Here is a 26166-nt window from a genome sequence, read left to right as displayed (position 1 = left end):
TCTACATGTTTCACTCCACGAGCTGCTTCTGCATATGTTACATTCTGGGTGGATTTTACCTTTTGGATTTCACGAGCTTGTTGCTGTACTGGACATCCTGCATATGCAGCGCTGTGTTCTCCCCCACAGTTGCAACACTTGATCTCAGCTCCTTCATGCTCCCCTCCACATTTTGCACAACGTATTTTCCCTTTGCAAACAGCAGCAGTATGACCTATGCGCTGACACTTATAACAACGCAAAGGAGGGGGTACATACTCCCGTACCACATAACTGATAACTAGCTTCACCTTGACTGGTAGATTACTGTCTTCAAAGTGTAACAGCACAGAAAGACTATCACATTTTTCATTATCTTTCCATGTCGTCAATCTTTTAGCCAAAGCAACTTTGCCTCCAATTAAGTTTCCTTTTACTTCTTCCATAGTTACATTTAAGGGTACTGCTGAAATAACGCCACATTTCTTCACATCTATTCCAGCACAACTTATTTTACCACCACCTAGTGTTTTCAGTTTTAGAATCTTTGCTTTCTGATTTTCATCCTTACACTTAATCAAGACTCTCTTCCATTGCTCAGACATGTTGCCTCTTTCACTGATCCCACTTCTTTTTCTATCGCTTTTGATAGTTTAACAGGATGCATGTATTGCTCTGCTTGTTTGACAAATGTGATCATAACTTTTATTTCCTTTTCCTCACGGTTTCTCATCATCCTTTGCCCTGAATCCCTGGTTTTACTTGTACATAGTTTCTCATATTCAGACTCATCACCCATGTTACTTCCTTTTTTCCTTTTATTATATCGTACTTCTTGGAACTCCATATCTTGATTACCATCATCCAAAGAATCGTCCATTATGTCCACCTACTTCAACTCAAGAACCGTTCCTGTTTTGTCCTTTTAGAATCTATTAATTTGTCCTGACGTTTCCTGAAAACAAAATCTCGGATCGCCGTCCACCGCCACCTGATGCTGCTCCACTCACGCCAACAAATTACTCAGCACTGCTCCCTCAAACAGACCTTACTCTACTGCTTCCTGTTTTATCTCATACAATGTGCCCTCTTGTATCCCCCTAGTGGCTAGGAAACAAATAGCACCCACAAGTGGACTAAAAGAAACCCTGTGACAGGCGGTGACTGTTACTATATATATATACTATATATATAATGAAGAGTTCCATCTGAAAATTTCTTCTTTCCATTTTTACATTTTTATCAAGCTTGATAAAAATGATAATTCTAGAAGAAATTTTCAGATGGCACTTACAGGCTTTTGCATCTGAACTCTTCATATATATATATAATCTGATCAGTGCCTTTATTTACAAATGTGGGCAGATTATGACTTTATCTAGAATCAACAACACCTTAAACCGTGTGTTGTGTCTTAATCACTCAACAATACCTTAAACCAGTTTTTCCATTCCATACCTATTGTGTTTGTCAGATTTTTCTTTGTGTAGCTGCCATTTAGGTGGAAATGTTTTTCAATTAACATGCATGCAGTTGGTAAAATGGTATAAATTTAATTCGTACAGTCGAGTCCGGGCACTATAGGACACGAAACAAAACTACTTGTATTGTGTTGTTTCAGCGTTGAGCATTGTAGCCAATCACAGACATATTAAGCGCATGAACACAGTGGCCAATCAGAGGCGTTTTAGAGCCACCATGCGGAGAATTTGCTCAAATGTTCAGAATCAGCACAAGCATTACACTTTAGAAAATCCCTTCATAAACAGTCAAAGTCTAGACGCGATGTAAATAAGAGATTCACAGTGCAGATGCAGACAACTTAAGTGTTTATGACGAGAGTTTTAGTGAGAGTGCAGAACACGGTAAGTAAGGGATGGCTTAATGGGAGCGCTAATAGTTTTGTTTTTCATGGTTCTAAAAGACCAGTGGTTACGTTCACACTGTAAAGTGTAAGGAGTGATAACTGCATTTAAATGTGGGAGTGAATCCGCTAAATTATAGTTCTGTGAATCATGAAATTGTTATGATTGACATAGTAAACATAGCAAGATGAGAATGTGATAAACATATCAACATGTTGCCATCTAATAATGTTATGATTACATTTACGCTTTAGTCATAAGTTTGCAATACATTCACCTTGCAGAACCTCCAAAATGTTATTTTAATTTATTTTTTAATAACAAGGATAATAAAAACATTGTTTTTTAGAAAAACATTTTATTTAGTACAGTCCTGAAAAGCTTTATCACATAACAGATGTTTAAGTATAGCCTAGTCATGTTCATGAGTTTTTAGCCATGGTCAGACCCTCAAAATAGTGTGTGAAAGTGTAAAAAATCAAAATTTCGTGCACATAAGAGAAATTTCATCCTGACCACAGCCATAAAGCCCCTCAACCATACCCAAGCTCAAGTAATACATTATCTTTAGAGGTTCAATGAAACTGAAAATCGAGGAGCTAGAGGGAAGTCGGAGCCAGATGGGGCCGAAGGGATGGAGACCCGAAAGCGCAGCGGAAGGCTTGAAATTCTGCAGCGCAGACAAAGTGATGTCAGACCAAGGTGGAGCCGGTGGGGTGAGGAAGCACGGTGGAGGTGAGGGGACGACGGCCTGGAGGTCTGAAGTGGAGCGCAGGAGTTGACACCCCTTGGCTGAGCTGGCGAATCTGAAGCCCAAGGCTGATCTAAGCAGGGTAGAGGCTGGGCATATCATTAGCAGCAATGAATGCTTTGAGCTGGGTAGGACCAGTAGCAATGAATGACATTTAAAGATGGACAGTAAAATCTGTGACAAAGACGAGTTGGAATAGGACTGGACCAGCAGAGACGAAGAAGAAGAGGAAGACTTGGGTCTGAGCAGAACCAGCAGAAATAAGGGGACTTGGATGCCGGACGGAACCAGTGGAGGAGGAAGGGCCTGAGCACAAGAAGTGATCAGTAAATCGATGTCTCGAAACTGAATTCATATACTGGAGGAAGGGCTTGGCCACACAACTCATCATCCAGCTCCACCAGTACTCCCACTGGGACTTACACTCAGGGTTCCTGGCGGGCATCAGCTCTGGCACTGGGCCTTTGGTGGGCTCTGGCTCCTTAGCTGCCGTGGGCGTAGGCTCTGGGGTGAGGACAACCTCTGGGTGAATGGACCTTGGAATGTGAGATGTAACAATCCTCTTCAACCACCCCTACAGTCACAGGGGGAACCCCCCAACCACAGTGCATAATCGATGAACTGCTGCAATGTGCAGCTGGAGTTCCCCATAGGCATTATTAATAAGAGGTGCTTGCTGAGCTCACTCCAAAAACTGCCCTTTAGTTTGTCATCATTCAAGGGAACGAGCTGAGACAGCTCCAAGAATTCCTCCACATAATCCTCCAGAGGATGTGTTTCCTGGAGTAAATCCATCATCCTGTCCTGTGGAGTAAAGCAAACTGCTGAGTAATAATCCATACTCTAGGGCTGCACAATTAATCGAATTTCTAATCGCGATTGCGATTATGGATGCCACGATTATGTAATCGTTCAAAGCCGTGATTACAAAAAAAAATAAAAATCCACTCTGCGTGCATTTAAAGCATGTTATGAGAGGCGAATCACAACTACTTCAGAAAGCCCAGCACAATAGGAACTACCAGGCAGTGACGTATGTGTAAGTATTAAAATTTCACCTCAGAAAAACGAACGTTCCTGTGACTGTAATGTCAGCCGTTATAGGCTAACTGTGTTCGTAGCGCACACTCTTAAATCGCACTCGCAAATGCGGCGGCGTGCGCTGTGTATAAAGTGCAAAGGAGACTACGAGCATGCAACGTTGTTACGTTGTAAATTAGTAAGTCATGAAATAAAAGTAAAATACCAATAAATCATGTTACTGGTATGTTGTGTGTTAGCTAAGAAGGATTTGCATGCAGGTATGATTTTCATTCTATTCACCAGGAGCAGTTTCCATGTTTCATTAACAGTTCTTGTTAGTATTGTGTATTCACCATGGTAACTGTCGTTTCAATATTAACCCCAAAATGCCACTTTATTTTCACTTTGTGTTATTTTTTATATTTTTAAATGACTGGTGGCTCATACCAACATTGTATTAAAAGCTAGTTTGGGACTGCTATTTAATAGATTTAGGATCTATGCCTAATGTTAATTTCTTAGTAGTCTTTACTATTAGTCATATTCTTACAATTTATGTGTATGTTAAGTAAAGGGGGACAGTGTGTGTGTTCACAATTTTTAAGTAAACATGTATAATAATATGTCTATATATGTCTATAAATAAATAAATAAATAAATATATATATATATATATATAATATATATATATATATATATATATATATATATCCAATGTAAATTGTGATAATCATAATTAATAATCGCAATTACAATTTTCAAGGGAATAATCGGCAATTATGATTTTTGTCATAATCGTGCAGCCCTACCATACTCTTTACTGTTCAGTAGTGATGTTACATATGACCCTGAAGCTTTAAAGCATCTATCGAGTACGCAGCGCAATTTCTCATGAAGCTCCATGCCGGAGCGCTTATTGTTTTTAGAGAAACACATTATCAATGAAAAACAAAGCATCACTTTCTTTACAATCACGTGTATTCTTCACTTTTTATGTCAGAATGTTTGAACCCAAACCATTACTCTAAAAGGGTTTATAAAAAAATGCTTGTCTGGAAAAATACATTTATAAAAATAATTTATTCTGAAGCAATATTCTCATCATTGTTCTATCAGCTTTGACATATATAAATCTGCATATTTGTGGCAATTCTTTTTTTTACCTTTAAAAGGGGCATTTCTTTCCCAATGTTATTAAAGTTACAGTATGCTTCATCTTTCAATTTAAAATCTTGCATTTGATCAATATATTCAATTAGAAATATTAAGACACTATAGGGCTGTTACCAATTAAATGAAATAATTTACACAAAAAAAACCTGCATTAAATACAATAAAATAATAAATAATATAAAAATAATATAATAAAATAATATTATGAGATTGTTGGGGAATAGAATAGAATAGAATCGGGCATTTATATAGCGCTTTCATATGTATTACTGTCAGGGTTGGGGAGTAACGGAATACATGTAACGGCGTTATGTAATCAGGATACAAAAATCCAGTAACTGTAATCCGTTACAGTTACGTCAAAAAACGTTGTAATCAGATTATAGTTACATTTTGAAAAAAGGGGGAATACTTTCAGGATTACAATGGTTTCATTTAAAACTAAATAAATAAGTATTTTGGCATAATAACACTATATTAAGCGCTGCTTGATTATACAGTAGTTCCTGGTTCTGTTGCCAGTAATGACTCACGTGTGCCACGCGCTGGTGCATGTGCAAATAACAGCTTTCTACAATCTCCTCAGACGCAGATTGAATCACTGCTGCTAGTAGAAACGATGCTGCCTGCGGGTAAAATCGCTTTTAATTCATGGAAATTCCGCTGCTATTTTGTAGAAATTAGGAGAGTAGCTTTTTTAGTACCCAAAATGTCCTTTCTTATCTTTTCTAGCGTAACGGGATGTTCGCTGTCTAGGTAACGTAGGGGAACTCCCACTGCCAACGCCCCAAGTTCAGTCAGGCAAATTAAGAAAGATCACGGCTTTAGTCAACATGTAGGCCTATTTTAAAATAAACTAATATGTAGATTGTGTACAAATTTTAAATGTTGTGTTTTTATTTTTTAGTTAAAAATTAGTTAAATCAGTAATAGTTTGTTTTAATTAGTAATAAAACAAAATAATCTGTAATACCATACATTAGTCACTAGATGTCTGTATAGCCCTTTACATAAATATATATTAAGGCCTGTGTGTATATTTTGCAAATATTGTACACTGGACCAAATTCTTAATAAATAAACGTTTTTTTATTATTATTTTTTAAATAATATTTCTTCTTGCTTGACTTTAATTATATACGTGACCTTGAAGTAATCCAAAAGTAATCAGTTACATTACTTTCATATTATAGTACTTGGATTACGTTACTGAATACTTTTTTTATGAAGTAATTTGTAACTGTAACGGAATACATTTTTAAAGTAACCCTCCCAAGCCTGATTACTGTACACCCAAAGCGCTTTACACTCATATCAGGGGATCTCTCCTCAACCACCACCAGTGTGCAGCATCCACTGGGATGATGCGACGGCAGCCACAGTACAACGGCGCCAGTGCGCTCACCACACACCAGCTATAGGTGGAGAGAGAGTGATAGAGCCAATTCAATGTAAATTCCAATGGGTGGAATGTGGCCAGGTCACACCCCTACTCTTTACGAGAAATGCCATGGGATTTTTAATGACCACAGAAAGTCAGGACCTCGGTTTTAAGTCTCATTCGAAGGACGGTGCTCTTTTGGCAGTATAGTGTCCCCGTCACTACACTGGTTCATTAGGACCCACACAGACCACAGGGTGAGCGCCCACTGCTGGCCTTGTTAACACCTCTTCCAGCAGCAACCTGGTTTTCTCAGGAGGTCTCCCATCCAGGTACTAAACAGGCTCAACCCTGCTTAGCTTCAGTGGGCAACCAGTGTTGGGCTACAGGGTGATATGGCTGCTGGCGAAAATTCAACATGTTGCAAGCAAATGGTTTAGAGAATGAAAAAATCAAATTTTTGTTTACCATCCGTACAAATATCGCTCTCAGTGTAGGAAATACCATCCAAGTGAATAAATCCGTTCTGGAACTGTAATAGACTTTGTTCATCTCTCTTTTTTCTGTAATAGGTCAGGCACAAACTAGTGCAGCACCATCGACAGGTAATTATAGACCTTTGAATTAGAACCAGATCTGCTTTTCACACAACTTGTAAAACAGCCTAAAAAATGAGTTTGAACTGAAAAACATAGAGCACTGCAATCAATCTGATATGTCAACATCTTCATCTAAACATTACATTGTTGTTTATTTGTGTGTTAATTTCTTCTGCTTCAACAGTGACATTGAACACGACCGCCTCACGGCCAAGACCCAAAGGTAATGATGATGAGGAGGATGAAACTCCACTAATATTAACACTTTGTTTGTTATCTCATCAAAAATACAAAACTAACAAACACAAATTAACAAATGAAAAACCTAATGACCTGTTTTTCTCTCTTTATATTGTTTTGTGATTAATAGCTGTCAAGTTGGTGAATGGAACCAACCTCTGTTCTGGAAGAGTGGAGGTTCTCCACAATGGAACATGGGGAACAGTGTGTGATGATCTGTGGGATTCTACAGACGCAGCAGTGGTGTGTAGAGAACTGGGCTGTGGGAGAGTTATAGAGGCAAAGAGTTCTGCTTATTTTGGACAAGGTTCTGGACAAATATGGTTGGATAATGTCCAGTGCCATGGGAATGAATCAACACTGACAAACTGTTCATCAAATGCATGGGGATCACATGACTGTGTGCACGGTGAAGATGCTGGAGTCATCTGCCAAGGTGAGTCAAACACATTTATTCATGCTCTAATTAATGAAACAATAAATAGCCATGACCACTAATGATGAGGAGGAAGGAAACAAAAGATACACATGCTAAAAGTCCTTGAAAACGAAACAAGAACAGACTAAACATGACATTACTCCCCCCTCCGGAAGGCGGCTCCTGATGCCTGAAGACTAATGAGTAGGCAATCTCTTTGGGGGAAGTGAACTGGGAGGCAGCTAATGTGTACATTAAGCTTCATTTAGAACTTTGTAACTTTTGCCCAGTTGGTTGCATGGGCTAAATTATTTGGCCTGTTCTCAATGTCAGACATTGAGTTTTGTTCCACTCACTTCATGTTTGGAATCTCTGCAGTCGACTTTCTTAGCATGTTGAAGGCGAATGGTTTAGAGAATAAAAACCTAATTTTTGTTTACCATCCATTTGAATATCACTCTCAGTGTGGGAAAGACCATGCAAATTAAGATATCCATTCTGGAACTGTAATAGACTTTGTTCATCTCTCTTTTTCTGTAGCAGGCCAGGCACAAACTTGTGCAGCACCATCCACAGGTAATTATAGACCTTTGAATTAGAACCAGATCTGCTTTTCACACAACTTTTAAAACAGCCTAAAAAATGAGTTTGAACTGAAAAACATAAAGCACTGCAATCAATCTGATATGTCAACATCTTCATCTAAACATAACATTGCTGTTTATTTGTGTGTTAGTTTCTTCTGCTTCAACAGCGACATTGAACACGACTGCCTCACGGCCAGGACCCAAAGGTAATGATGCTGAGGAGGATGAAACTCCACTAATATTAACACTTTGTTTGTTTTCTCATCAAAAATACAAAACTAACAAACAAAAATTAACAAACGAAAAACCTAATGACCTGTTTTTCTCTCTTTATATTGTTTTCTGATTAATAGCTGTCAAGTTGGTGAATGGAACCAACCTCTGTTCTGGAAGAGTGGAGGTTCTCCACAATGGAACATGGGGAACAGTGTGTGATGATCTGTGGGATTCTACAGACGCAGCAGTGGTGTGTAGAGAACTGGGCTGTGGGAGAGTTATAGAGGCAAAGAGTTCTGCTTATTTTGGACAAGGTTCTGGACAAATATGGTTGGATAATGTCCAGTGCCGTGGGAATGAATCAACACTGACAAACTGTTCATCAAATGCATGGGGATCACATGACTGTGTGCACGGTGAAGATGCTGGAGTCATCTGCCAAGGTGAGTCAAACACATTTATTTATGCTTTAATTAATGAAACAATGAAAAGCCATGACAACTAATTATGAGAAGGCAGGAACCGAAAGAGACACACGCTAAAAGTCCTTGAAAACAAAACAAGAACAGACTAAACATGACATTACTCCCCCCTCCGGAAGGCGGCTCCTGATGCCTGAAGACTAATGAGCAGGCAATCTCTTTGGGGGAAGTGTCAGGACAGGTAGCAGTGTAAGGTTTGGAAGTCCGTGATGCAGACAGAGCGATGTCAGACCAAGGTGGACGGTCCTGGGTGAAGCAGAGGGAGGGAGGATCCAAGGTGGAGTCGACTGCTCGACAGGCCGAGGTGGAGCTACAGGCCTGGAGGTCTGATGTGGAGCACTGGAATTGACACCCCTGGGCTGAGCTGGCGAATCTGAAGCCCAAGGCTGGTCTAAGAAGGGTAGAGTAAATAGTGGAGCTGAGGGACTGAAGAGAGCCAGAAAAGGAGGGGCCGAAGGACTGAATGGCTTGGGCAGAGGAGGTGGGAGAGGGAGGCTAGGTGGGCATATCATTGGTGGCAACAAAAGCTTTGAGCTGGTTAGGACCAGCGGCGATGAAAGAGGCTTGACGATGGACAGTACCATCTGTGACGAAGATGAGTCAGAACCGGACTGGACCGGTGGAGACGGAGAAGAAGAGGAAGACTTGGTCTGGGCAGACCCAATGGAAATGAAGGGACTTGGACGCCGGACGGAACCAGTGGAGGAGGAAGGGCCTGAGCACAGGAAATGATCAGCAAATCGTTCTCTCCAAACTGAATTCAAATACTGGAGGAAGGGCTTCACCACACAACTCATCATCCAGCTCTACCAGTACCAGTACTCCACCAGGATCCATCTGTTGTATCCTTCACTTCACGAGGAACGAAGGACGCATTTGGAGGCCGCATTTGAAGGAGCCTTTGTGGTGCAACGGTGACGCAATCGGCCTTCGAAGGATGCAGCCTCTGAATTGGGACCAAGCTAATGTGTACATTTAAGCTACATTTAGAACTTTGTAACTTTTGCCCAGTGGGTGGCATGGGCTAAATGAATTGGCCTGGTCTCAACGTCAGACATTGAGTTTTGTTCCACTCACTTCATGCTTGCAATCTATGCAGTCCACTTTCTTAGCATGGTAAAAGCGAATGGTTTAGAGAATAAAAACCTAATTTTTGTTTACCATCCGTTTGAATATCACTCTCAGTGTGGGAAAGACCATGCAAATGAAGAAATCCGTTCTGGAACTGTAATAGACTTTGTTCATTTCTCTTTTTCTGTAGCAGGCCAGGATGAAACTCCACTAATATTACCACTTTGTTTGTTATGTCATCAAAAATACAAAACTAACAAGCAAAAATTAAAGGAACACTCCACCGTTTTTTGAAATAGGGCTTATTCACCTTGTTTCCAACATTTAGATAGGTGGGCAAATGCATTTTTGTCTCAGTGCATGCGTTGTTTTAGTTTGACAGGGTCAGCGCTAGCTTAGCTTAGCACAATGAATGGAATCCTTTGTTGCCAGCTAGCATGGCCTGAGTAAAAGTAAAAAAAAAAATACAAAAAAACCTAATTACTTCTTGTGGCCTGCGTATTCACAATGAGTACAAATAGCGATGCAGATTAACACTAGACGATTTCCTAGGCAGATATTGACTTGGGACTATATTAGGGGGAAGCACAGGCGAAGCACTGCTACTTAGGCGAAGCACTGCTACTTGGGCAGTCGTGGGATTTCATGTTTTGCGTGATATCTCTGCGCCCAAGTAGCATGCTTCGCCTAAGTAGCAGTGCTTCGCCTTTGCTTCCCCCTAATATAGTCCCAAGTCAATATCTGCCTAGGAAATCGCCTCGTCGTGAATACGCAGGCCACAAGAAGTAATTAGGTGTTTTTTTTGTTGTTTTTTTACTTTTACTCAGGACATGCTAGCTGGCAACAAAGGATTCCATTCATTGTGCTAAGCTAAGCTAGCGCTGACCCTGTCAAACTAAAACAATGCATGCACTGAGACAAAAATGCATTTGCCCACCTATCTAAATGTAGGAAAGAAGGTGAATAAGCCCTATTTCAAAAAACGGTGGAGTGTTCCTTTAACAAACGAAAAACCTAATGACCTGTTTTTCTCTCTTTATATTGTTTTTTGATTAATAGCTGTCAAGTTGGTGAATGGACCCAACCGCTGTTCTGGAAGAGTGGAGGTTCTCCACAATGGAACATGGGGAACAGTGTGTGATGATCTGTGGGATTCTACAGACGCAGCAGTGGTGTGTAGAGAACTGGGCTGTGGGAGTGTTATAGAGGCAAAGAGTTCTGCTTATTTTGGACAAGGTTCTGGACAAATATGGCTGGATGATGTCCAGTGCCATGGGAATGAATCAACACTGACAAACTGTTCATCAAATGCATGGGGATCACATAACTGTGGGCACAATGAAGATGCTGGAGTCATCTGCCAAGGTGAGTCAAACACATTTATTCATGCTCTAATTAATGAAACAATGAATAGCCATGACCACTAATGATGAGGAGGCAGGAAACAAAAGATACACATGCTAAAAGTCCTTGAAAACGAAACAAGAACAGACTAAACATGACATTACTCCCCCCTCCGGAAGGCGGCTCCTGATGCCTGAAGACTAATGAGTAGGCAATCTCTTTGGGGGAAGTGAACTGGGAGGCAGCTAATGTGTACATTAAGCTTCATTTAGAACTTTGTAACTTTTGCCCAGTTGGTTGCATGGGCTAAATTATTTGGCCTGTTCTCAATGTCAGACATTGAGTTTTGTTCCACTCACTTCATGTTTGGAATCTCTGCAGTCGACTTTCTTAGCATTTTGAAGGCGAATGGTTTAGGGAATAAAAACCTAATTTTTGTTTACCATCCGTTTGAATATCACTCTCAGTGTGGAAAAGACCATGCAAATTAAGATATCCATTCTGGAACTGTAATAGACTTTGTTCATCTCTCTTTTTCTGTAGCAGGCCAGGCACAAACTAGTGCAGCACCATCCACAGGTAATTATAGACCTTTGAATTAGAACCAGATCTGCTTTTCACACAACTTTTAAAACAGCCTAAAAAATGAGTTTGAACTGAAAAACATAAAGCACTGCAATCAATCTGATATGTCAACATCTTCATCTAAACATAACATTGCTGTTTATTTGTGTGTTAGTTTCTTCTGCTTCAACAGCGACATTGAACACGACTGCCTCACGGCCAGGACCCAAAGGTAATGATGCTGAGGAGGATGAAACTCCACTAATATTAACACTTTGTTTGTTTTCTCATCAAAAATACAAAACTAACAAACAAAAATTAACAAACGAAAAACCTAATGACCTGTTTTTCTCTCTTTATATTGTTTTCTGATTAATAGCTGTCAAGTTGGTGAATGGAACCAACCTCTGTTCTGGAAGAGTGGAGGTTCTCCACAATGGAACATGGGGAACAGTGTGTGATGATCTGTGGGATTCTACAGACGCAGCAGTGGTGTGTAGAGAACTGGGCTGTGGGAGAGTTATAGAGGCAAAGAGTTCTGCTTATTTTGGACAAGGTTCTGGACAAATATGGTTGGATAATGTCCAGTGCCGTGGGAATGAATCAACACTGACAAACTGTTCATCAAATGCATGGGGATCACATGACTGTGTGCACGGTGAAGATGCTGGAGTCATCTGCCAAGGTGAGTCAAACACATTTATTCATGCTTTAATTAATGAAACAATGAAAAGCCATGACAACTAATGATGAGAAGGCAGGAACCGAAAGAGACACACGCTAAAAGTCCTTGAAAACAAAACAAGAACAGACTAAACATGACATTACTCCCCCCTCCGGAAGGCGGCTCCTGATGCCTGAAGACTAATGAGCAGGCAATCTCTTTGGGGGAAGTGTCAGGACAGGTAGCAGCGTAAGGTTTGGAAGTCCGTGATGCAGACAGAGCGATGTCAGACCAAGGTGGACGGTCCTGGGTGAAGCAGAGGGAGGGAGGATCCAAGGTGGAGTCGACTGCTCGACAGGCCGATGTGGAGCTACAGGCCTGGAGGTCTGATGTGGAGCACTGGAATTGACACCCCTGGGCTGAGCTGGCGAATCTGAAGCCCAAGGCTGGTCTAAGAAGGGTAGAGTAAATAGTGGAGCTGAGGGACTGAAGAGAGCCAGAAAAGGAGGGGCCGAAGGACTGAATGGCTTGGGCAGAGGAGGTGGGAGAGGGAGGCTAGGTGGGCATATCATTGGTGGCAACAAAAGCTTTGAGCTGGTTAGGACCAGCGGCGATGAAAGAGGCTTGAAGATGGACAGTACCATCTGTGACGAAGATGAGTCAGAACCGGACTGGACCGGTGGAGACGGAGAAGAAGAGGAAGACTTGGTCTGGGCAGACCCAATGGAAATGAAGGGACTTGGATGCCGGACGGAACCAGTGGAGGAGGAAGGGCCTGAGCACAGGAAATGATCAGCAAATCGTTCTCTCCAAACTGAATTCAAATACTGGAGGAAGGGCTTCACCACACAACTCATCATCCAGCTCTACCAGTACCAGTACTCCACCAGGATCCATCTGTTGTATCCTTCACTTCACGGGGAACGAAGGACGCATTTGGAGGCCGCATTTGAAGGAGCCTTTGTGGTGCAACGGTGACGCAATCGGCCTTCGAAGGATGTAGCCTCTGAATTGGGACCAAGCTAATGTGTACATTTAAGCTACATTTAGAACTTTGTAACTTTTGCCCAGTGGGTGGCATGGGCTAAATGAATTGGCCTGGTCTCAACGTCAGACATTGAGTTTTGTTCCACTCACTTCATGCTTGCAATCTATGCAGTCCACTTTCTTAGCATGGTAAAAGCGAATGGTTTAGAGAATAAAAACCTAATTTTTGTTTACCATCCGTTTGAATATCACTCTCAGTGTGGGAAAGACCATGCAAATGAAGAAATCCGTTCTGGAACTGTAATAGACTTTGTTCATTTCTCTTTTTCTGTAGCAGGCCTGGATGAAACTCCACTAATATTACCACTTTGTTTGTTATGTCATCAAAAATACAAAACTAACAAGCAAAAATTAAAGGAACACTCCACCGTTTTTTGAAATAGGGCTTATTCACCTTGTTTCCAACATTTAGATAGGTGGGCAAATGCATTTTTGTCTCAGTGCATGCATTGTTTTAGTTTGACAGGGTCGGCGCTAGCTTAGCTTGGCACAATGAATGGAATCCTTTGTTGCCAGCTAGCATGGCCTGAGTAAAAGTAAAAAAAATAAATAAAAAAAAAACTAATTACTTCTTGTGGCCTGCGTATTCACAATGAGTACAAATAGCGATGCAGATTCACACTAGGCGATTTCCTAGGCAGATATTGACTTGGGACTATATTAGGGGGAAGCACAGGCGAAGCACTGCTACTTGGGCAGTCGTGGGATTTCATGTTTTGCGTGATATCTCTGCGCCCAAGTAGCATGCTTCGCCTAAGTAGCAGTGCTTCGCCTTTGCTTCCCCCTAATATAGTCCCAAGTCAATATCTGCCTAGGAAATCGGCTCGGTGTGAATACGCAGGCCACAAGAAGTAATTAGGTGGTTTTTTTTTTTTTTTTTTATCACTTTTACTCAGGACATGCTAGCTGGCAACAAAGGATTCCATTCATTGTGCTAAGCTAAGCTAGCGCTGACCCTGTCAAACTAAAACAATGCATGCACTGAGACAAAAATGCATTTGCCCACCTATCTAAATGTAGGAAAGAAGGTGAATAAGCCCTATTTCAAAAAACGGTGGAGTGTTCCTTTAACAAACGAAAAACCTAATGACCTGTTTTTCTCTCTTTATATTGTTTTGTGATTAATAGCTGTCAAGTTGGTGAATGGACCCAACCGCTGTTCTGGAAGAGTGGAGGTTCTCCACAATGGAACATGGGGAACAGTGTGTGATGATCTGTGGGATTCTACAGACGCAGCAGTGGTGTGTAGAGAACTGGGCTGTGGGAGTGTTATAGAGGCAAAGAGTTCTGCTTATTTTGGACAAGGTTCTGGACAAATATGGCTGGATGATGTCCAGTGCCATGGGAATGAATCAACACTGACAAACTGTTCATCAAATGCATGGGGATCACATAACTGTGGGCACAATGAAGATGCTGGAGTCATCTGCCAAGGTGAGTCAAACACATTTATTCATGCTCTAATTAATGAAACAATGAATAGCCATGACCACTAATGATGAGGAGGCAGGAAACAAAAGATACACATGCTAAAAGTCCTTGAAAACGAAACAAGAACAGACTAAACATGACATTACCCCCCCCCTCCGGAAGGCGGCTCCTGATGCCTGAAGACTAATGAGTAGGCAATCTCTTTGGGGGAAGTGAACTGGGAGGCAGCTAATGTGTACATTAAGCTTCATTTAGAACTTTGTAACTTTTGCCCAGTTGGTTGCATGGGCTAAATTATTTGGCCTGTTCTCAATGTCAGACATTGAGTTTTGTTCCACTCACTTCATGTTTGGAATCTCTGCAGTCGACTTTCTTAGCATTTTGAAGGCGAATGGTTTAGAGAATAAAAACCTAATTTTTGTTTACCATCCGTTTGAATATCACTCTCAGTGTGGAAAAGACCATGCAAATTAAGATATCCATTCTGGAACTGTAATAGACTTTGTTCATCTCTCTTTTTCTGTAGCAGGCCAGGCACAAACTAGTGCAGCACCATCCACAGGTAATTATAGACCTTTGAATTAGAACCAGATCTGCTTTTCACACAACTTTTAAAACAGCCTAAAAAATGAGTTTGAACTGAAAAACATAAAGCACTGCAATCAATCTGATATGTCAACATCTTCATCTAAACATAACATTGCTGTTTATTTGTGTGTTAGTTTCTTCTGCTTCAACAGTGACATTGAACACGACTGCCTCACGGCCAGGACCCAAAGGTAATGATGCTGAGGAGGATGAAACTCCACTAATATTAACACTTTGTTTGTTTTTTCATCAAAAATACAAAACTAACAAACAAAAATTAACAAACGAAAAACCTAATGACCTGTTTTTCTCTCTTTATATTGTTTTCTGATTAATAGCTGTCAAGTTGGTGAATGGAACCAACCTCTGTTCTGGAAGAGTGGAGGTTCTCCACAATGGAATATGGGGAACAGTGTGTGATGATCTGTGGGATTCTACAGACGCAGCAGTGGTGTGTAGAGAACTGGGCTGTGGGAGAGTTATAGAGGCAAAGAGTTCTGCTTATTTTGGACAAGGTTCTGGACAAATATGGTTGGATAATGTCCAGTGTCGTGGGAATGAATCAACACTGACAAACTGTTCATCAAATGCATGGGGATCACATGACTGTATGCACGGTGAAGATGCTGGAGTCATCTGCCAAGGTGAGTCAAACACATTTATTCATGCTTTAATTAATGAAACAATGAAAAGCCATGACAACTAATGATGAGAAGGCAGGAACCGAAAGAGACACACGCTAAAAGTCCTCGAAAACAAAACAAGAACAGACTAAACATGACATTACTCCCCCCTCCGGAAGGCGGCTCCTGATGCCTGAAGACTAATGAGCAGGCAATCTCTTTGGGGGAAGTGTCAGGACAGGTAGCAGCGTAAGGTTTGGAAGTCCGTGATGCAGACAGAGCGATGTCAGACCAAGGTGGACGGTCCTGGGTGAAGCAGAGGGAGGGAGGATCCAAGGTGGAGTCGACTGCTCGACAGGCCGAGGTGGAGCTACAGGCCTGGAGGTCTGATGTGGAGCACTGGAATTGACACCCCTGGGCTGAGCTGGCGAATCTGAAGCCCAAGGCTGGTCTAAGAAGGGTAGAGTAAATAGTGGAGCTGAGGGACTGAAGAGAGCCAGAAAAGGAGGGGCCGAAGGACTGAATGGCTTGGGCAGAGGAGGTGGGAGAGGGAGGCTAGGTGGGCATAACATTAGTGGCAACAAAAGCTTTGAGCTGGTTAGGACCAGCGGCGATGAAAGAGGCTTGAAGATGGACAGTACCATCTGTGACGAAGATGAGTCAGAACCGGACTGGACCGGTGGAGACGGAGAAGAAGAGGAAGACTTGGTCTGGGCAGACCCAATGGAAATGAAGGGACTTGGATGCCGGACGGAACCAGTGGAGGAGGAAGGGCCTGAGCACAGGAAATGATCAGCAAATCGTTCTCTCCAAACTGAATTCAAATACTGGAGGAAGGGCTTCACCACACAACTCATCATCCAGCTCTACCAGTACCAGTACTCTACCAGAATCCATCTGTTGTATACTTCACTTCACGGGGAACGAAGGACGCATTTGGAGGCCGCATTTGAAGGAGCCTTTGTGGTGCAACGGTGACGCAATCGGCCTTCGAACGATGCAGCCTCTGAATTGGGACCAAGCTAATGTGTAAATTTAAGCTACATTTAGAACTTTGTAACTTTTGCCCAGTGGGTGGCATGGGCTAAATTAATTGGCCTGGTCTCAACGTCAGACACTGAGTTTTGTTCCACTCACTTCATGCTTGCAATCTATGCATCCACTTTCTTAGCATGGTGAAAGCGAATGGTTTAGAGATTAAAAACCTAATTTTTGTTTACCATCCGTTTGAATATCACTCTCAGTGTGGGAAAGACCATGCAAATGAAGAAATCCGTTCTGGAACTGTAATAGACTTTGTTCATTTCTCTTTTTCTGTAGCAGGCCAGGATGAAACTCCACTAATATTACCACTTTGTTTGTTATGTCATCAAAAATACAAAACTAACAAGCAAAAATTAAAGGAACACTCCACCGTTTTTTGAAATAGGGCTTATTCACCTTGTTTCCAACATTTAGATAGGTGGGCAAATGCATTTTTGTCTCAGTGCATGCGTTGTTTTAGTTTGACAGGGTCGGCGCTAGCTTAGCTTAGCACAATGAATGGAATCCTTTTTTGCCAGCTAGCATGGCCTGAGTAAAAGTGAAAAAATAAATAAATAAATAAAAATTACTTCTTGTGGCCTGCGTATTCACAAGGAGTACAAATAGCGATGCCGATTAACACTAGGCGATTTCCTAGGCAGATATTGACTTGGGACTATATTGGGGGAAGCACAGGCGAAGCACTGCAACTTAGGCGAAGCACTGCTACTTGGGCAGTCGTGGGATTTCATGTGTTGCGTGATATCTCTGCGCCCAAGCAGCATGCTTCGCCTAAGTAGCAGTGCTTCGCCTTTGCTTCCCCCTAATATAGTCCCAAGTCAATATCTGCCTAGGAAATCGGCTCGGTGTGAATACGCAGGCCACAAGAAGTAATTAGGTGGGGTTTTTTTTTTTTTTATCACTACGGACATGCTAGCTGGCAACAAAGGATTCCATTCATTGTGCTAAGCTAAGTTAGCACTGACCCTGTCAAACTAAAACAATGCATGCACTGAGACAAAAATGCATTTACCCACCTATCTAAATGTAGGAAAGAAGGTGAATAAGCCCTGTTTCAAAAAACGGTGGAGTGTTCCTTTAACAAACGAAAAACCTAATGACCTGTTTTTCTCTCTTTATATTGTTTTGTGATTAATAGCTGTCAAGTTGGTGAATGGACCCAACCGCTGTTCTGGAAGAGTGGAGGTTCTCCACAATGGAACATGGGGAACAGTGTGTGATGATCTGTGGGATTCTACAGACGCAGCAGTGGTGTGTAGAGAACTGGGCTGTGGGAGTGTTATAGAGGCAAAGAGTTCTGCTTATTTTGGACAAGGTTCTGGACAAATATGGCTGGATGATGTCCAGTGCCATGGGAATGAATCAACACTGACAAACTGTTCATCAAATGCATGGGGATCACATAACTGTGGGCACAATGAAGATGCTGGAGTCATCTGCCAAGGTGAGTCAAACACATTTATTCATGCTCTAATTAATGAAACAATGAATAGCCATGACCACTAATGATGAGGAGGCAGGAAACAAAAGATACACATGCTAAAAGTCCTTGAAAACGAAACAAGAACAGACTAAACATGACATTACCCCCCCCTCCGGAAGGCGGCTCCTGATGCCTGAAGACTAATGAGTAGGCAATCTCTTTGGGGGAAGTGAACTGGGAGGCAGCTAATGTGTACATTAAGCTTCATTTAGAACTTTGTAACTTTTGCCCAGTTGGTTGCATGGGCTAAATTATTTGGCCTGTTCTCAATGTCAGACATTGAGTTTTGTTCCACTCACTTCATGTTTGGAATCTCTGCAGTCGACTTTCTTAGCATGTTGAAGGCGAATGGTTTAGAGAATAAAAACCTAATTTTTGTTTACCATCCATTTGAATATCACTCTCAGTGTGGGAAAGACCATGCAAATTAAGATATCCATTCTGGAACTGTAATAGACTTTGTTCATCTCTCTTTTTCTGTAGCAGGCCAGGCACAAACTAGTGCAGCACCATCGACAGGTAATTATAGACCTTTGAATTAGAACTAGATCTGCTTTTCACACAACTTTTAAAACAGCCTAAAAAATGAGTTTGAACTGAAAAACATAAAGCACTGCAATCAATCTGATATGTCAACATCTTCATCTAAACATAACATTGCTGTTTATTTGTGTGTTAGTTTCTTCTGCTTCAACAGCGACATTGAACACGACTGCCTCACGGCCAGGACCCAAAGGTAATGATGCTGAGGAGGATGAAACTCCACTAATATTAACACTTTGTTTCTTTTCTCATCACAAATACAAAACTAACAAACAAAAATTAACAAACGAAAAACCTAATGACCTGTTTTTCTCTCTTTATATTGTTTTCTGATTAATAGCTGTCAAGTTGGTGAATGGAACCAACCTCTGTTCTGGAAGAGTGGAGGTTCTCCACAATGGAACATGGGGAACAGTGTGTGATGATCTGTGGGATTCTACAGACGCAGCAGTGGTGTGTAGAGAACTGGGCTGTGGGAGAGTTATAGAGGCAAAGAGTTCTGCTTATTTTGGACAAGGTTCTGGACAAATATGGTTGGATAATGTCCAGTGCCATGGGAATGAATCAACACTGACAAACTGTTCATCAAATGCATGGGGATCACATGACTGTGTGCACGGTGAAGATGCTGGAGTCATCTGCCAAGGTGAGTCAAACACATTTATTCATGCTTTAATTAATGAAACAATGAAAAGCCATGACAACTAATGATGAGAAGGCAGGAACCGAAAGAGACACACGCTAAAAGTCCTTGAAAACAAAACAAGAACAGACTAAACATGACATTACTCCCCCCTCCGGAAGGCGGCTCCTGATGCCTGAAGACTAATGAGCAGTTAGGGCAGTTGTTTACCATCCGTTTGAATATCACTCTGTGTGGGAAAGACCATGCAAATGAAGAAATCCGTTCTGGAACTGTAATAGACTTTGTTCATTTCTCTTTTTCTGTAGCAGGCCAGGATGAAACTCCACTAATATTACCACTTTGTTTGTTATGTCATCAAAAATACAAAACTAACAAGCAAAAATTTAAGGAACACTCCACCGTTTTTTGAAATAGGGCTTATTCACCTTGTTTCCAACATTTAGATAGGTGGGCAAATGCATTTTTGTCTCAGTGCATGCGTTGTTTTAGTTTGACAGGGTCGGCGCTAGCTTAGCTTAGCACAATGAATGGAATCCTTTGTTGCCAGCTAGCATGGCCTGAGTAAAAGTGAAAAAAACAAAAAAAAAACACCTAATTACTTCTTGTGGCCTGCGTATTCACAATGAGTACAAATAGCGATGCAGATTAACACTAGGCGATTTCCTAGGCAGATATTGACTTGGGACTATATTAGGGGGAAGCACAGGCGAAGCACTGCTACTTAGGCGAAGCACTGCTACTTGGGCAGTCGTGGGATTTCATGTGTTGCGTGATATCTCTGCGCCCAAGCAGCATGCTTCGCCTAAGTAGCAGTGCTTCGCCTTTGCTTCCCCCTAATATAGTCCCAAGTCAATATCTGCCTAGGAAATCGGCTCGTTGTGAATACGCAGGCCACAAGAAGTAATTAGGAGGGTTTTTTTTTATTTTATCACTTTTACTCAGGACATGCTAGCTGGCAACAAAGGATTCCATTCATTGTGCTAAGCTAAGCTAGCGCTGACCCTGTCAAACTAAAACAATGCATGCACTGAGACAAAAATGCATTTGCCCACCTATCTAAATGTAGGAAAGAAGGTGAATAAGCCCTATTTCAAAAAACGGTGAAGTGTTCCTTTAACAAACGAAAAACCTAATGACCTGTTTTTCTCTCTTTATATTGTTTTGTGATTAATAGCTGTCAAGTTGGTGAATGGACCCAACCGCTGTTCTGGAAGAGTGGAGGTTCTCCACAATGGAACATGGGGAACAGTGTGTGATGATCTGTGGGATTCTACAGACGCAGCAGTGGTGTGTAGAGAACTGGGCTGTGGGAGTGTTATAGAGGCAAAGAGTTCTGCTTATTTTGGACAAGGTTCTGGACAAATATGGCTGGATGATGTCCAGTGCCATGGGAATGAATCAACACTGACAAACTGTTCATCAAATGCATGGGGATCACATAACTGTGGGCACAATGAAGATGCTGGAGTCATCTGCCAAGGTGAGTCAAACACATTTATTCATGCTCTAATTAATGAAACAATGAATAGCCATGACCACTAATGATGAGGTGGCAGGAAACAAAAGATACACATGCTAAAAGTCCTTGAAAACGAAACAAGAACAGACTAAACATGACATTACTCCCCCCTCCGGAAGGCGGCTCCTGATGCCTGAAGACTAATGAGTAGGCAATCTCTTTGGGGGAAGTGAACTGGGAGGCAGCTAATGTGTACATTAAGCTTCATTTAGAACTTTGTAATTTTTGCCCAGTTGGTTGCATGGGCTAAATTAATTGGCCTGTTCTCAATGTCAGACATTGAGTTTTGTTCCACTCACTTCATGTTTGGAATCTCTGCAGTCGACTTTCTTAGCATGTTGAAGGCGAATGGTTTAGAGAATAAAAACCTAATTTTTGTTTACCATCCGTTTGAATATCACTCTCAGTGTGGGAAAGACCATGCAAATGAAGATATCCATTCTGGAACTGTAATAGACTTTGTTCATCTCTCTTTTTCTGTAGCAGGCCAGGCACAAACTAGTGCAGCACCATCGACAGGTAATTATAGACCTTTGAATTAGAACCAGATCTGCTTTTCACACAACTTTTAAAACAGCCTAAAAAATGAGTTTGAACTGAAAAACATAAAGCACTGCAATCAATCTGATATGTCAACATCTTCATCTAAACATAACATTGCTGTTTATTTGTGTGTTAGTTTCTTCTGCTTCAACAGCGACATTGAACACGACTGCCTCACGGCCAGGACCCAAAGGTAATGATGCTGAGGAGGATGAAACTCCACTAATATTAACACTTTGTTTGTTTTCTCATCAAAAATACAAAACTAACAAACAAAAATTAACAAACGAAAAACCTAATGACCTGTTTTTCTCTCTTTATATTGTTTTCTGATTAATAGCTGTCAAGTTGGTGAATGGACCCAACCTCTGTTCTGGAAGAGTGGAGGTTCTCCACAATGGAATATGGGGAACAGTGTGTGATGATCTGTGGGATTCTACAGACGCAGCAGTGGTGTGTAGAGAACTGGGCTGTGGGAGAGTTATAGAGGCAAAGAGTTCTGCTTATTTTGGACAAGGTTCTGGACAAATATGGTTGGATAATGTCCAGTGCCGTGGGAATGAATCAACACTGACAAACTGTTCATCAAATGCATGGGGATCACATGACTGTGGGCACAATGAAGATGCTGGAGTCATCTGCCAAGGTGAGTCAAACACATTTATACAACTGATGTATATTTGGGATGTTATAAAGTATATTGTTGTGTATGTGAAAAATAAATTGTATTTGTTTTGATATTTTCTCATGAGATTTCTCATATTTATGTTATCTAAATAACATAATCTACTTGAAAAAACCCATGTATAATTATAGTATTTCATTATTTTATGTTTGCAATAACACAACAACTTTTTCCAATTATATTCCATTCATGCTTAAATCACGGGGTCAAGCTATCCAATGGCATGCACGTAGTATTGTTGAGGACATTTGTGTGGTCACCCCCAGTGATAAACTTAGGCATTATTGTATGTTCTATTACGTTCTTTCCACTCATCGTCTGTGAAATGGAGAACGACAACATCCCATCCGTCCTTGTTTCAGACTCTCATCCACAGTCAACTTGTTTTTAGCTCGGGAAGGGGCATACACAGGGCAACTTTTTAAGCAATGTTGCTGGGCAATGTTGCTGTCAACGGGCAACCAGATGAGTCACAGGGCCCACAACTGATATAAATTATCCAGACAGAAATGTATTGCCCATTTTCAATGGGAAAGTGCCCAAGCAACAATCGCTCGGCAAGATTGCCCATCAACATTGCTCAAAAAGTTTCCCAGTGTATCATCACCTTTAGTTTGATACTTTGAGAAATTTGTCTTGGGCTATCGAGAGAGCAGGTCAATGCAGAACAGTCCACCATACATTTACATTTTATCCATACAACACAAAACATAACATTTTCAAATGGTATACATCAATCATTACAGATTTTAATACACAATACCTACACCTAAATTATTACCCAATACCCAACACATTACAAATCTACCCTCACTCACACAAAGCAATCATTACTTATTGTTCAATCATGTAATTGACAATGGAATTAGAGAGAATTTATACCTATTCAACTTACAGGTTGTCTTGCCTGAGGGCATCAGCTCATACTCCTTATGAAGAATATGGCTTGGATCAACAATAATAAATACGGCTCTGTTTCTTTACAGACAGATGGGGCTAAATGGCAATTATTTCAACCACATTTTGAAGTTGTGACCTACGTTTAATGGACATATTGTGAAGCCATGACATATTATAGATTAAATAGCTGATCTGTAGAACTGTAACATGATACTTTTATCCACCCCATAGTCCCTGAGTCTTTACAAATAATGCAAGCACTGACTAGCTTGTGTCCAAACATACTCCACTTGATGGCCTCATTTTAGCTGAGAAGTAAATCCCTGAATGTTTATATGTTATTGCCAGCTAAACTTCCTCCTCATAAATTGACACTGGGCAATGATCACCCACAAACCTTGGGTCAAAAAATTATTTCTTTCATTTTTTTTTTTAACACTCAACACCAAGTTACACTCCTTACACCACTGCACAACCCCTTCTATCTCTGATTTATACATAACAATATCTGAATATTTGGTCAGTAAACTGAGTATGGCTGGATCATCCCAAAATGTTATATATATATATATATATATATATATATTAATATATATATATATATATTATGTATGTATGTATTAATATATATATATTGTCAGTCTTATTGTAAATACTAATAATTAGCATTCATTAATACAGTCTTGATCTCCAACAAAACATATTAATAAATAAAGGTATCAATAAATGTTGAAAAGTATCATGACATTTTTTTCTTGCACTATGTCCTAAACCAAAACACATGTTTGCTTTGGTATATGTTTTTACTGTCCTCTGCTTTAATAAAGTATAGAATCAAATGCTAGTCTAAATAATACACAGCCTGATTATCCTGTATTTCCTTTTCTCTTTTAGCACTGTGACTCTGGAGACCACTGGAGAGAGGGCAGGTTTGTAGAATTCCATGACAGTGCTGGAATTTCCATGGGTCCCCTGATGTTGTCTGAAAGAAACAAAGGGTTTTTTGTTTTTAATTAATTTTTTAATTTTTTAATTTAAAAAACGTCTCAGGTTACGTATGTAACCATGGTTCCCTGAGAGGGAACGAGACTCTGCGTGATTGCGTCGTGAAGCTCATGTGTAATCAGTCCAATGGAAAGAGGAGACGTCATAGGCGGGTGACATCATCGACCAGGAAACTATAAAGCACCCCTGAGACAGACCGTGACAGCTTCTGAAAAGCCGAAGCATGTCGATCACAGGCATGCAGGGAGTATGGCAAAGCGACGCAGCATCTCGTTCCCTCTCAGGGAACCATGGTTACATACGTAACCTGAGACGTTCCCTTTCAAGGGAACTCGCGCTGCGTCAAGCGCTGCGGGAACCCTATACCAGTGGTTTTCAAACCCTGGGTCGCGACCCAAAATGGGTCGCCAGGATGATTTAAGGAAAATATAATTAAATTAAAAAACAAAATTTGTTTTCATAAAATCATAGTCTATAGGCCTATATAAAAGAAACACGCGAAATATGGCTATTTAAACAACTGAGTTTGGTCCATTTCTGTGAGGCGCGGCGCCTCACAAACAAGTTGACGGAAAGAAAACCGAGACGGCACGCGATGTTCCCGGACGCGGACGCGCGCGCATCGATATAGGCTCCGTCCTGCTCCTCCGTGGTATCGCGGTTGCGGCACAGGCGATGAAACGTCAGAAACAACAACAGGTGACTAAGCTATCGTTATATGATCCCGCTCTTATTCATGCAAATGCTTTTAAACCATTCATGCGCGACAAGACAAAAGAGAACGCGCTGTCAGTAAATGTCCTCCTGACACACACACACACGACCCACAGATAGACGCGCGCCAGTATCAAGTTCTCTTTCGCGCAAGAACGAACAACACGCATGCATGCCAAAATGTCCGTTTTGTCGAGTATCCTCACAAGAAAATGAGTTAAATAAAATCTTAAATGAAAGTAAAGAGTAGTGAGAGAATGGGATGCGTGAGATCGTCAGCTGTGGCTGGTCCTAAAGTGGCAGCAGCTAATTCTCGGAGAAAATTACTAACTGCTCTTGACTAAAGAATGCGTGTAGCTTTAATACGGATTTCTCTATATTTAGTTTATAATTTATGCAGTGCAGAATGTTTTGATAACCTTATCCAATTTCTGTATATTTCATATCTGTTAGACAGGAAAGGCACAGGTAAATATGACATTTATAATGGGTTTATGTAAGGTTTGTTTTAAGTTCACTTAAATTAAAAGTTTTTATATTTTTTTGAAGCCTAATAAATATAAAAAATTTGGGGGGATAATCATTTACATTTTTTCTTAGAAGCCTATAATAAATAATAGTTTAGCATCCAAATAAATCGCGAATATGGAAAAAAAAAATATTCGAATGAGAGAGTTAGGTGAGCCCAACGAAATTATTTCGTTTTGGCTTGTTTATAGATATTTTTTTCATTCTTGTTCTGTTCTGAATATCATTAAATTTAAAGGATTTGTTGTGGAATATTTTTAGTGAATTTTTTAAGCATACATCAAACGATAGTAGGCTATATTAATTGGTTAAAATTCTTACAATGGTTAATGGTTAACCGGTTAATTAGCATCCCTGTAGCTTTAGCTAGATCAAAAGAGTGCAGAATCAACTTTGCGTTGCGATCGCGTCACGGATAAGCCACTGCACGTGCATCATCAAAAGCGGTTGCTAAGAAAAGGCTTAAGAATAGGCCTATATAGGCCTATGGGTCGCTTAAAAAAAAAAAAA

At 40.8% G+C, this 26166-nt stretch overlaps 1 protein-coding gene across 1 annotated transcript in view; it reads left to right on the top strand.

Moving 5' to 3' along the window:
- Positions 1-26166, top strand: part of LOC309490458 (scavenger receptor cysteine-rich domain-containing protein DMBT1-like) — a 76163-nt gene that overhangs the window by 44902 nt on the left and 5095 nt on the right. Inside the window, exons 3-22 of the mRNA XM_082159644.1 lie at positions 6745-6777; positions 8166-8222; positions 8370-8675; positions 10845-11150; positions 11673-11708; positions 11869-11925; positions 12073-12378; positions 14533-14838; positions 15362-15397; positions 15558-15614; positions 15762-16067; positions 18229-18534; positions 19057-19092; positions 19253-19309; positions 19457-19762; positions 20937-21242; positions 21765-21800; positions 21961-22017; positions 22165-22470; positions 24304-24338. Coding sequence (XP_082015770.1) covers positions 6745-6777; positions 8166-8222; positions 8370-8675; positions 10845-11150; positions 11673-11708; positions 11869-11925; positions 12073-12378; positions 14533-14838; positions 15362-15397; positions 15558-15614; positions 15762-16067; positions 18229-18534; positions 19057-19092; positions 19253-19309; positions 19457-19762; positions 20937-21242; positions 21765-21800; positions 21961-22017; positions 22165-22470; positions 24304-24311 — 3224 coding nt within the window. The 3' untranslated portion in view covers positions 24312-24338. The remainder of the gene's footprint in view (positions 1-6744; positions 6778-8165; positions 8223-8369; positions 8676-10844; positions 11151-11672; positions 11709-11868; positions 11926-12072; positions 12379-14532; positions 14839-15361; positions 15398-15557; positions 15615-15761; positions 16068-18228; positions 18535-19056; positions 19093-19252; positions 19310-19456; positions 19763-20936; positions 21243-21764; positions 21801-21960; positions 22018-22164; positions 22471-24303; positions 24339-26166) is intronic.

The sequence above is a fragment of the Leuciscus leuciscus genome (genome assembly GCF_965113295.1).
Source record: "Leuciscus leuciscus genome assembly, chromosome: 25".
Lineage (NCBI taxonomy): Eukaryota > Metazoa > Chordata > Actinopteri > Cypriniformes > Leuciscidae > Leuciscus > Leuciscus leuciscus.
Note: the sequence above shows the minus strand (reverse complement) of the source record. Positions and strands in the feature narration are given on the sequence as shown.